Consider the following 13,705-nt stretch of genomic DNA (forward strand, 5'->3'; position numbering starts at 1 on the left):
TTTAAATCTTACAGCCCAAGGTATTATGCAAAAATGAATAAAAGTGTTAGACAGCGTTCTTGAGATTGGAAAAATGTGAAAAAATCTCCTGGCTTAATGTATGCAATGAATGTCTAAGAATAGAAAAGCAATTTGCATATAACAGTAGCAGCAGGCACCTAGCTGAGACATAGAGGTGCTTGATATCCAACATAATGGATGGTAAATAACACAAAAAATGTTTAAATCTGCCACGTGGTGCAGCTGCACACACATGCTGTTTTTCACACAGTAAATGTGTGATGAAACCGAGGTTTTCTGATGATTGGTGGAGAATCAAGACCTTTAGAGAACCACCAAGGGTCTAAACAATTTACTGTTACTTTCAGTGAAAAGCCTCTGTTTTCTATAGTGTGCAATAAAGAATCATCAGCATATCCCCCCACTCTGTCATTGTCTGCCTGCTTTTCCCTCTCTAGTACTGTTAATCCACAGAAATCCTGTTACCTATAGGCGTAAAAAAAGAGGACTTATTATGCTAATTTTCAGGCTCATACGTGTATTTGGGGTTTCTACAAGAACTAATTTAAATTCTTTAAGGGTTAAAAAAATACTCTATTTTCCTTTTTCCATCTTTGCTGGAGCACCTGTCTTCACCCTTTGTCTCCAATACTCTGTTTTAGCACCTGTCTCTTTAAGTTCCCCTTTTAAAATAGCCCAGTCCTCTATGATTGGTCAGCATTTCCGGGTCTCTGCAATTCTGTGCCTCTGTGCCATCATTACAGCCGGCAGATATTTGTACCTTAGAGAATGAGCTATTGGTACCTGAAAGAATGAACTGCTCCACATTTAATTACAAGTATACAGGTAGAAGGACAATCTGATAAATATTTGCACCTGACAGAATGACCTACTCTACATTTTAGACACATTTAAACACGTAGTACTATCTGAAAATAATTGTACCTGTCAGAATTACTTACCCAGTCTGTCTTTATTCCTTTCCTGGCCCTGATAAATCTTCTGTGAATCTGAGAACACTGTGTACTTTAGGGGATGAACTGAGTTAATTTTTATTACAGGATACAGTGTTTTACAGCTAAGTAGGCCATTAGATTAAGCAGTAAAAACACACCTGGGTTGTAAATAGCAGTAACTCCCACCAAAGAGGGACAGGTGAAGCTGTGTTGTTGAGGCAACCCTTGAACTAAGTCAGCATGTGCCAAGCGTGAGAGACGTTCAGATTGTAGAGTAACATGAGCCATGGATATCAAATTTGCCTAAATGAATCAGGTTGCAGTCAGTTTGCGTGCTCTGCAGAGCCAATGCTATTCGGGCAGATGAGGGCAGATTGTTGATAAAACCTCCTTCCCGCTCCTTTGTTTCAAATGTAGTATAGGCTTCCAGAAAGCCAAGCACTGCCTATGTACCGGCAGATAAATGGAAAGACTAAATTGTTTTTTTTCAACCAGGTGATTTACGGCATCTCCTCCAATAGCAATCTATCTTTTTCATCTCCTGTCTCTCTCTCGCTTTTCCCTTTGTCAGTATTAACTTCTATTCCAGTCACTTCTCACATTGCTCCCGGGCTTTACCTAGAATCCATTTAAGATTCATTCTCTGATAAAAATCAATTGCTAAATTCAGAGTACAGAGATGGATGATGGCACTGACGATTGAGGGTTGCACAATCTGAGTATAGTCTCGGTTGACCCCTGGCTTGGAGCGATGATGGTGCATTGCCGTATTTTAATCGAACCCTTGAAGCATTTCATGATCACAGCCGTTTTGTTAAGTAGCTTATAGCAAAACCACTCTGCTGACTTCCTGTGACCTGATCCAACATCAATACACCTGCATTTTGGAGCATGTTACCAACATTCATCCTTATTCAGCCTCTCTACTCTTGGAATGTAAAATGATATAACATACAGTGATATAGAGTCATCACACACTGAGACTGGGATATTTTTCTATGAGAGGAAGTAAGGGAATGCTACTCATCCTGCTATTGGTAATGCTCCGGCTCTCAGCAGATAGCGAGTTCAAGGCAGAAAGATAAAGAAATATGCATTAAGGAAGAGAGCTCTTCCAGACGGTGACACACACTGCATACTGATGACTTAACATCATTATCTTTCTATGAAATTATTTCCATAATTATCATAAAACAAAACGACCTGGGTGGGCCAAGGTCTTGTCCAGATGCTGTTTTTAATGTGTACTTGTAAAAAATTGAAAGGCCAAGCAACATCCAACCGTCTTAATCTCTCAAAAGGTCAACAGAAAAAAAGGTGCTAATGAAAAATTCAGTTTATGGAAAATGGATAATTTGCTGAATGAATGGTCAATCTCAGTGATGCTCAAATAACGTCCTGCGGGGAAAATCTGGCCCCCAAATATAGTGCCAGGTGGCCCCCCAACATTTTTCTGATTCACAATAAAAATAAAGTGATTAACACAGGAAATTGTTTTTTTACTTTACGTACACAAAAGGTACCAGAGTACATAGAGCAGCATCAAAATAAAGCTTATTTATTTAAAAAAAGTGCCAGTAGAGGATCCCCCACACTTCTGGACAAAGGTCCTAGCTAGGCTAATGTCCTCAAATCCTAGAAACGTCCGAAAATCTTAGAAATGTCCTAAAATCCTTGAAACTTGTTGAAAGCCTAAACATCCTAAACTCCCAAAAAAGTTCTAAAATCCAACAAATGTCCTAAAATCCAACAAATATTCTAAAATCCAACAAATTTCCTAACATCCTAGAAATACCCTTAAATCTGAGAAATATCCTAAAATCCTAGAAGTGTGCTAAAATGCAATGTGCTAAACATCTCAAACTCCTAGAAACACCCTGAAAGTTGAGAAATGTCCTTAAGTCCTAGAAATGGCTTAAATCTTAGAAATGTCTTAAAATCCTAGAAATGTCATAAAATGCTGTTAATATCCCAAAGTTTGAGTAACACTCAATTGTTGGAACTCTATAAAAATCCTAGAAATGTCCTAAAATCCGAGAAACATCTCAAAATTCTAGAAGCATCCTAAAATTCTAGAAGCATCCTAAAATTTGAGAAAAGTCCTTAAATCTTAGAAATGTTCCTAAATCACAGGAACATCTTTAAGTCCTAAAAATCTCCTAAAGTCCTATAAATGTTCTAAAACACTAGAAACATCCATAAGTCCCTGAAATGTCTTGAAATCCTAGAATGGTCTTAAAATCCTAGAAATGTCCAAAAATCATAGAAACGTGTATGGAGTGGCTGCAAAAGGCCCCTGGCCTCTTGTCATTTAGCAATAGTGGACAAGGGAGGGAGTAACTTCAAACTCCATTAATAGTATGTGACACAGTTTGAACTGCAGTGATGGCGCTTAAAGATGGAAAATGATGCTAAGTAGAAATGCTTGATGTTTGATTTGCAGCATGACCCTTAAAATCACAATTTAATCACAAATTTAGAGGAAAGGACTAGAAGAGGACTGGGTTTGGATTAATAGAATTTAAAGGAATGTAATAAAATGAAAGTGAATGCGGCTGCCTCTGAGTCCAGAATAAATGGGATCTGCATGTGGGAAAAATACCTGAATGGAGCCAACGCTGAACAACCTGCATACCTCAGAAGCCTCACATCAAGAGTCATCATTAAAAGCTACAACCCACAGCAGAAAAGGTGGTGAATTATTTTTTTGTCAAATATATTCCAACTCACATACATTTTTAACCATTTCCATAAGAAAAGCACAAATCAAAGCAGAGTGTACGTGATGTTTTTCTCAAGTTTTGTGCATTGGCTTGCATTCAAAACTGCAAAATACCTGTTTTGTAATGGGCACAGAGATTTCAGCTATACATATTGATGTGTTGTCATGATCAAAGTATCCTCAGGCAGTTGAAACAAACTTTCTACCTCTTTGTCCTCATAGGAACTGTTTTCTATCAGATTTTCTCGCAGGGCCTTGAAAACACATGTAAACTCAGAGCTCAAGTCAGAGTAGGACTCATTTTGCATTGATTTATTTACTCTCTATGCCACCAAAACCACATTAAATGCCTGCTGAAACCATATCTTTCTGAGGTGAATGAAGTGCTTCTTAACCTTGACACAAAAGGAGGCTATCACTATGTCTCGAGGTTGATTCATAGATCTGAAGTTTTGCTTTGTCTATTTCAAAAAAACGAATTTAATTTTTTGAAGAATATAGGTAGGCTGTTTGAACCTGCTTTGACATCATTCATTGACTATATAACTAACTTTTTATCCACATTTGGGTAGCATGTTTGCTTAACATTCCCCCATGGATGTATTATGAGATCTGGACACTGGACCCCAAGATGGCACCTATTCAGTTCGATGAGAATTACTCACCTGGTGCATACACCAAAAAGGTTTCTAGCTTTGGGGTTTACTGCCGGAGTATGTGGCCCACTGAATATGCGTATTAGTGTCTTTCCTGCTGGCTTCTCCTGCAAGTTTCCTCTCTGCCCACAGAATTTACATTGTGATCACGCCTTATATTTAAATTATTATTTAGTTTATTATTATAAAATTGCTTTTCTCAGCATAAGGAAAGTTTTACAAATGTAAAACCTCCATTGGTCAAAAATTCATACCAGATATGGTCATAATTGACCTTGTTTGCAGTTTGAGGTGTCCTGTCAACAGTTTTACAGACGTCTCTTTTATAATGGTGAAAATGGTTTTGGAGCCACAGGGGATTTTTTTCACTGCAATACAGTGAAAATTGATCAGCTGTCCAATCCAACATTGCAACTGTAACGAGGCACAACCGGCCTGTCAAGATTTGGATTTCTCTGGGTGCAGAATGGTCTTTTTTCCATCACTGTTCCAATTGCCAAAATACAACAGTTTAACTTTAACACAAGGATCAGTTAGTGTGTTTATCTGCTCTAGTAAGCTGCAAACATTAGCATGCAATGTTAATTGGCTTCCTATCTGGAGCAGTGACCAATTGTTACTCACATGTATGACTTATGATTATGATTTTATTAGGATCCCCATTAGTTGATGCATTACATCTGCCACTTTTCCTGGGTCCACACAAAACATTTAAGACAAGACAACACATTAGACATTGACAGACAAAAAAAATAGAACTAAAGTACAAAGTACATAAAGTACATAAAAATACACTAAATTCATTAAGATTGAATGTTCAGAAAGTGAAATCTTAACAACATATTCCTTTACATTCCTTTAACTTTTTTAAGTTAAAACACATATTTTGTTTTACAGTGTGAGTTCATAAGTAAATATTCTGCACTCTGGCACAATCTGGACCTGCTCCACACTCTCGGAGAGGTGCTCTCGGCACTCTGCAGCTGAGTGTCAATCACAGTGAAAGCATTACTTAACCTTTTGTTAATTCAGATAGAAACAGGGAGCCTGGCGGGTCCAGGCCAGGCTTTTGACACAGACTTTGTGGTGGTTTTGCATTGTTTTAGTGATCAGGAATTTTTGTTTGTTTTTTGTCTCTTTTAGGTCATTTTGTGTCTTATTGAGGTAACTTTGTATCTTTTTGAGGTGTCATGGTGTTTGTGGGGTATTTTTGTTGTTTTTTGTATCTTTGTAGTTATTTTGCGCCTCCTTAACGTTGTTTTGTGTCTCTTTGTAGTCATTTTTTATCTTTTTAGGGTCATTTCTGGTCAGTGTGCGTTAATTTGAGTGGCTTTGTAAATTTCGACTTCCATGGTCATAGATGGTGCCACTCAAACCATTGCAGTATTTTGTGGGGCTATATTAGAATAAGGCCCTGTTCAGGGCTGCAACATTCGCTGTTTGGACCCCGTCTTGGGTACAATATCAGATGCTAATGTCAGAGGCTCCCTCCTGCTCTTGGATTTGGAAAGGTTTGCCCTCCAGTAACTCCAGCTGGAGTTAGACCTTATGCCAGTAGCTAGCTAGTAGCTTCAGCTGATAGTCTTCCAGTGAAAGTTGTCATTTTAACCAGCAAAACTGATTGTCATGGCTGTCTTCAATGTGAAGCTGCTTTTTTCAAACGTATTTTATTGCAATTATTTTGAATAACTACATGCCATACAAGAAGGGTGGATAAGTGTCTAGTCAGTTATGGTCAGTTATTTTAATAACTACTGTAAAAAATAATTGTTAATATTATTAACCTTCGCGTCTTCCCACAAAATAAAAGCACATTTAGAAAATTCACAACATGTTAGTTGGGCTGTCTGCTTATTTCATAAAATATGACCTACAGCCTGCCTTGCCCAAACCTTTGGACCAAACCACCAATGGGTTGGCACATGAAGTACACAGAGAGCACAGAAGAGTCACAGCAGACCAATTAACCTTTTACTGATCCCACTTATCATAAAGGGCCACTTCAGGCATTAGGAGAGACAGCACAAGTGAGTAAAAATGATGGATTGTGTGTATAATATACTGAAGAAACACACACACACACACACACACACACACACACACACACACAGACAGAGTTTGATGTCTTAACCTTTGGAATCTCTGCAGTCTCTTGTCATACCTCTCACCCATGGTCTTTGACGTGACTGAAATAATTTGCCTTTTATTCATATTTTCTTCAGGGAATCTGTTTAGTATTTACATATTATTTAATACATTTTACTTTCCATATTGAAATCTTTGTTTTGTGACTGAAGGGGAAGACATTTGCTACTCAATCTGAATATTCTGGTCTTCTTACTTTTTCTGAAAAATGTATGGACATAAAATCAACTGAAATACAAAAGACAGCAATAATGAATTTAAGTGCATAAATCATCCATAGAGTTATTTAATAGGGTTTAAGTGTAGTGCATCCCATACATTGCAAACAAACATAACAGCAGTACACTGAATTACTGTAAGAGTAACAAAAAGAGCAAAGGTTGTTAAGTTGTCTGTGAATGTACTGTCGAAAGAGGTCGCGGTTAATACTGGCATAACTTACTGGCTCATTACAGCTGTCATCCATCTACTTTACCTTCAGCCTGATGAAAAGTGAGGGTTAATCGTGTTGGCTCCCTCGTTCTCCTCTGTAAGCCAGCGTCTGTAGCAATGAGTCTAATACAGGTAATTATGTAGGAATGAAAGGCTCGATGGCTTCCTGGATGAAGATTGGCATCTTGATGGATGCAGGTTTGGGAGGGTGGAGGTGTTGGCTGCACGACGCAGGGCGAGGCAGAGCAGTCATGACAAAGAGGGAAAGGGGGGACAAACACACAAACACACTAGTCAGTCCTCTGAGAGGTTCCTCTGGTCTAATAGAGATGTATAATGCTGTAAGGGGCAGCACATAGTGCTAACTGCCAGGATAATTCATTGGTTTGCACTTGGAGGGCGAATAGGTGTTTTTATCCAGCAGGCTGCCCCAGGCCATGCATGCACCATTGATCACCTCTGCTTGGCACAGCAAATCAATCTGTATAAAAATCTGCAGCATACAAAACAGAGCAAAATAAGGAAAAATAGGAAATTAATTTCAGCTGGCTAGTGTAATGAGATTACTATAAGTAAGGCTAAAGTATTGACTAGGCAAAGATGAGCTTCTGCCCCAAGGCCTCAGACACCAAGAGCAGCCTAAAAAGCTCTTAGTCCACTGCATGGTTTTATTTCATTTGATTACATAATTAAATTACATTATTTTTTACCATTGAATTTATAAAACCAGATAATGACAGTCCTACATTAGCTAATTACAACAAGAACTTTTTTGTTTCAGTTTGTCTGTTTGTCAGCAAGATTATGGAAAAACTTGTGGTCCTAGTTTAATTAAATTTGGTGGAAGGGTGTTGCATGGGCCAAAAAAGAACCCATTACATTTGGAGGCGATTAGAACTTACAGGGCAAATACACATTTAAATGTCCCCTAAAGTGTCTGACTGCACTGAATTTTACATGTGTAAAGTCTGACACTGGAGAGGTGATTTCATGTTCTTCTACTGAAGACACTTTACTTCCTTAAAATTTGAGATTGAAAATCACAGGCTGCTAGATTAGGTACATCACTAATACAAAAGCCAGTTGCTGTTTAATACAGAAAACACAAATTGTCGGAGGAATAGACTTTAACACAACACTGGCAAAGAAACCTGAAACCTACAGCACAGAGGGGACTTGACAGTACAAACAGTTTTTTGTCAGCTACTGCCAGTTAGTCTAAGATTCAGATTCAGACTTTCATCTTCATTCATCCCAGAAGGGCAATTCAGTTTTACAAGTAACCCAGACCAAACACAAACTTACAGACAGATAAAAAGCAGCAATAGCAATAGTAGTGGCAGTAGTATGTCAGAGCAGTCAATACATGGGCAAAAGATGTGCACTGGCAGCGTGTTTGGTCCCGTGCATAATGACTCACACGAGGACCAGGCAGAATAAATAAAAAATTCCCATACTTCAATAATATAAGCTAGTAATATTAATAAAACATTCTAATGCATTGCACATTACTTAGATACATTCATAAGATGTATGTTTGGGCTTGCCAGCCATGTGAAGAAAAACAGACACAATAATCCAACCAATTATGTGGTTACAAAATTAAACATTTGAAAAGTATACCGTCAATATTTAGCAGCCTGATAGCAGAGGGAATAAAGGATTTACAGTAGCGATTTGTTTTTCCTAAGGGGCGCTTTATAGCGCCGACCTAAGGGGATGGGAGGGTGGGCTTTATGCTTCTGTGATGATGCTGCCACTACGGTGTTTTCAGTGGCAACCGTCGTATGTGCATCACTGTAAGAGCACCGCACTCCTATGAATGCCATGCCCGATTGTGCAATGCAGAGCGGCATCAATTAGCCAGTCAGTGGGATGATGCATGTGAAGGAAGTGAAGTGAAGACATTAAAACTAGCAGAATGAAATGAATTGGAATTGGAAAAACTCTGTCCATGTTGCGCAATATAGTAAATGGCTTAGCAAATCGTCTACCGTCTGCAAAGCTTCCACTTTTTCTGTGCTTGTTGTTGTTAGCTACTTTTGGCTCTGCCTTCTCAAATTATGTCGGCAGTGACGGTTGCAACCTTGGAAATTAACATATCTTTTCATATATTTTCATACGTAAAGGGAATATGAATGAGTTTTCATAGCATTGTTTGCAGTGGGCTTATTTTGAACTTTGAGGCAACAGAGTACACACATTGCATGCATCACTGTAGGTGGGATGTCAAAAAGGGCCCAATAGCAATTTTCTTTCCCTGTGACCCCTAACAGGTTAATCTTTAAGAAAAGCAGGGGTTTTGACTGTATATCTGTATCTAAGATTCAGTGTTGTGTGTGCAACGGGGAGGTCCCAGCTGTATTCATTGAAAAGGCATACAGTATAATGTCGGGGTGTCACCTATAAAAGAGCTATGTGGAATGTAAATGTTACCAGTTGACCCTTACTTAATGGGGAAGCCTTGCAATTCATGCAGAACAAATGAAAACTCCTCATGGTTTGCAACAAGATTAATGGCACAGAATCAGCCTCAATTTATCATGCTGTCTCACCAGCTCACTCCCTATGTGTATGTGTTTGTGTATACAAGTGGGTCCTGAATCAAAGATAGCCCTGGAACCACTCAATACGCAAATAACAGATTACCTCTGTGCTTTCCCCAAGGACAGTGTGCCAAAGACACAACACAGAATTGACTGTCTTCCATCCACTTCTGTCCAGCACAGTCTTGGGTTTATTTTGTGCTCAGAGGAAAAGATGCCTCTTGTGCTGGAGGCCAATACAAAGAAAGCAAAATGGCAATTTGCATATTAAAGCTAGTAATTTGCATTAAGTAATGTGTTTGCTTTTTGTCAAAATGAGATTGATATCTGCTAATTGATTTCCAGGTGCATAAATTCAGTGAAAATTTTGATCATAATGTAGAAGACCAGGCCTTGAAGCAGTCTCTGCTGCTGTCACTGCAGCAGAATCAACCTTTCTGATAACCACCTAATGGTACATTGACCACCTGATGTGTTTTCTCCAGGTTACTTGCCTCTGTGCAATGACTGTCTCTCCTCTCACACTGGTCTCACTTCAAATTTACACAGTCTCAGCTCTCAGGTGGCTCTTGCTCTTTCTTCTCTTGACCTAGTGTGATTTTCACTTTGAATTTGTTAGTTTTTTTCTAGGACTTTGTGTTTGAAACTTTGTTATAGGAATGGTTTACCCCCAAATCAAAAATGCGTATTTTCCCACCTGTAGTGTTATTTATCAATACAGGTAGTTTTGTTGTGAGATGCAGAGTGTTGGAGATATCAGCTGTATAGGTGTCTGCCTTCTCTTTAATATAAAGGTACTAGATTGGAAATCTCAACAGTAAAGTCTCTTTCTAGAAATCGTGACCTGGTTACCCAAGATAATCCACAGACATTGTTGTGAGCATGTAGGAACTATTTTCTCTCTACAGAACTACACCCACCAATCTTATCACCATGCAGAAGAAAGCTTGCACCTACTGCTAGTTCACCTTGCACCACTGAGATAGCTAAAGTTACAGCTCAGTCAAGGAGCACACCATTAATGTTTACATCTTACACTTTCATGAGCATGATCCACTTGTCAATGAGTAAATGCACGCTTACTTCTGCACGGTAACGTGGTTGACGGGTGTAATTCAGTACATTTGCATGGATGGATTACTGAACGTTTCTACCAAGCTGAGGCCCAGAGGTTAAAAATGTCAGCCCTTCCAGCTTTCACCTGCAAAATGCCACTGAAATTAACACATACTGACCAGAAATGACCCTAAAAAGACAAAAAATGACTACAAAGAGACACAAAACAATGTTAAGGAGACGTAAAATAACTACAAAGACACAAGAAACAGCACATATACCCGACAACACCGTGTTACCTCAAAAAGATACAAAGTCACCTCAATAAGACGCAAAATGACCTAAAAGAGACACAAAATTGCCTCAAAGACACAAAATAACCTCAAAGAGACACAACTCCGTTTAACTTGGAATCAGAGGTCGTAGTTTGGAGTGCTAATAAATGGTATGTTACTTATGGTTTTCACTACTGTTGATGCATCGAGCAACCGTTTTGGATTTTGATGTCAAGGTTGGCAAGGTTCCTTCGCTTTTGGCGCACAATCCTGATGCAAAAATGCACCGTATGTGTGCATGATACGCCCCTGGAAAGCATCAGTTAAGAAAGTGGTCAGACAGAACTCGTTGCGTTATTACACACCACCGGACGGCCTGACGGCACCTGCCGCTCCAGCCTGATATGTGGACGGGCAGCATCAGACGCAGAAGAATACCTGAAACCTAATAAATAGACACGAAAGTCCCCTGCAAAGCAGCAACATGTGACGACTTGGGATGAGAACGTGTTGGGGTTTCAGGGGGTGGTCCAGTTGAAATTTCTCCACCAGAACAGTCTATTTGGAAGTATGGTGGCATGTTGCCCATCTGGAAAATCACAAACATCCCCAAAGATTAATCCTATTTATTATTCTGCACTGTAGCTTTTACCGCTTGTCGACAATAATATACTCTCAGCTGACATTTTATCGAGCAAAGTGTATCTAATGAACCTGCAACTTCAGAAAAAAATGCACTAGAGATCACAAGAAATGAAATGAAGTCAAGTCAATAATGTTTTCTACAAAAGTTTCTTGATTGACAAATGGCCATGTAAAATTGTTCACTTGACAGTGGCACTAGGTTACAGGTGAGAGTGGTGACTAAAATCGTTAGCAATTATGTGCTGTTCAATATAATGTATCACAGGATATCCTTTAAATTTGAATGGGCTTTTTAACGGGGAGAACCTTCTGACTTTGAGCAGATTGAGGCAAACTTGTGCTAAAACAGACAGCTGGAATTTATGACACATATATGACACATTTCATAGCCACATCAAATAAATAAAATCATTACACTCATTTACCCTTTTTCACTTCTCTTTATCAACCAAACATTGCACACATTGGACCCAGTTAATAACTGCATGCAACAAAACCATCTACTGCCAATTTTACATTTAATTCTTGGCCACTAAGTTCTTTTTTCTCACCGTTGTTGTTGTCCTCCCTTTCATTTTGTATCATCTGCTAACCCTTTAAAACCTGATGAAACTGAGAGAAGATGAGAAGTTTAAGAAGACATGGTCCAAAAATTAGCCAAAAGTTAGTTAAAAGGTACAAAAAAGAAGAAATCCCTGTTAGGAGAATTTCTGTCTGCTGTGATGAATCTCTAAATGCTTTTTTATTCTGATGTGGTCTATCTTTTCCTTGAAACTCACCAGCATTTATTTCCTCCTCATCCAGGTGTCCGATGATTCATCTGACTCCCCAGAGCCGGGGCCAGTCACCTGCATGGAGCCCTTCATGGTGCGGAGGCTGTCTTGTCGGACGGTTCAGTTGCCTCCTTTGGCCTTTCGACAGGCAGAGCAGTACTACTGTGATCGCAAGTCAGAACCAGACACAGTTACCGTACCACCACGGCCCACAACACTGCCACTACGCACCCCACCACTCATCGCCATCACCTCCGCTGACACCAGCAGGTAGGACAATGCGGACGTGTGTCGCTGTGTGTGTGTGTCGCTTCACTACAAAATGTCTTTCTGTGGATTAGGCAATTAGAGCAGAGGGAGAGTAGAGTGGCTCAGTCAATACAGCAGCAGTCTGAAGTGACAGAGGACACATCACTCGCTAAGTGCCTGACACTGTGCTTACAGGCTGAAATGCGTTTTTTAAACATTTACTGGTGGTTATGTGATGTTTTAACTCACCAGCTAGAAGTTGTGTGTTTACATGCTCGCAGTCATTTTCCAAAGCATACCTTGCATTTTGAGATTTTATGCTTTTGTCTGTTTTACTTGTGATGTCAGTATATTGGCAGAGATGGAAAATAATATAATGAGTTTATTTTCTTTAGTGTATAATCAACTGAAAATAAGAATTGTTGTGTTTCCGTTACCTTAGAACTATTTTTCTACAATAGTCCAGAACTGACAAACCAAACACTGGCTCTACATAGAGCCATTTGCATTTTGCATTACCCACCGTGGTTAGCAGCCCTTTCGTGATAAGTGGTATTGCAAAAACACAGATTTTTATTTATTTATTTATTTTTTATGTGAAACTGCTTTATTCAGTGTTTTTACCAATTCAGATCACCGAGTCTGTTTGTTTTGGAGAGGAAGAGATTCATGCAAATAATTCAGCTTCTGCTAAAAACCTCCTGTTTTTTTTTTTAAGATAATCTTTTGGGTGTTTTGCTTTTATTTGATAGGATAGTACTAGGGTGAAAGGGGGAAGACAGAAGGGATTACATGGCACAAATGGCCGGGGTTGGAGTTGAACCTGCACCCGTGGCAATGACATGGGGTGCCCGCTCCACCAGGTGAGCTACTGGGTGCCCTCTGGGTCTTAAATTATAAGAGAGATGAAAGTGAGCATAAATTAGCAGGAGCTGTCTCTGATCAGCCGATCAGCTGAACAGCGTAAGAGAAACATTGATTTTTTAATGTGAATCTGCTTTATTCAGTGCTCATTCCAGATTAAAATACTGGGTTAATTTGTTTTGGAGAGGAAGAGGCCTATGTGGGTTATCTGGTTCCTGGTAAGAACCTCTTGAATGTCTGGATCGGAAAATAAGTGAACACATCTTGGTAGGTTCTAGGCTTGTGGGCTGTTTCTGACCAGCCAAACAGCATCAGAGAACAACTGATTTTTTAGCATGAAACTGGTTTATTCAGTATTTTTACAGGTTTTAATCACCTTGCTCATT

General features: G+C 39.2%; 1 protein-coding gene across 1 annotated transcript in view; it reads left to right on the forward strand.

Annotated features, from left to right (window-relative positions):
* pde4d (phosphodiesterase 4D, cAMP-specific) overlaps nucleotides 1–13,705 on the forward strand; it is a 242,955-nt gene that overhangs the window by 26,986 nt on the left and 202,264 nt on the right. The window contains exon 3 of the mRNA XM_042487565.2: nucleotides 12,238–12,476. Coding sequence (XP_042343499.1) covers nucleotides 12,238–12,476 — 239 coding nt within the window. The remainder of the gene's footprint in view (nucleotides 1–12,237; nucleotides 12,477–13,705) is intronic.

The sequence above is a fragment of the Plectropomus leopardus genome, chromosome 4 (assembly GCF_026936395.1).
Source record: "Plectropomus leopardus strain MGB_pleo_1.0 chromosome 4, ASM2693639v1, whole genome shotgun sequence".
NCBI classification, from domain to species: domain Eukaryota; kingdom Metazoa; phylum Chordata; class Actinopteri; order Perciformes; family Serranidae; genus Plectropomus; species Plectropomus leopardus.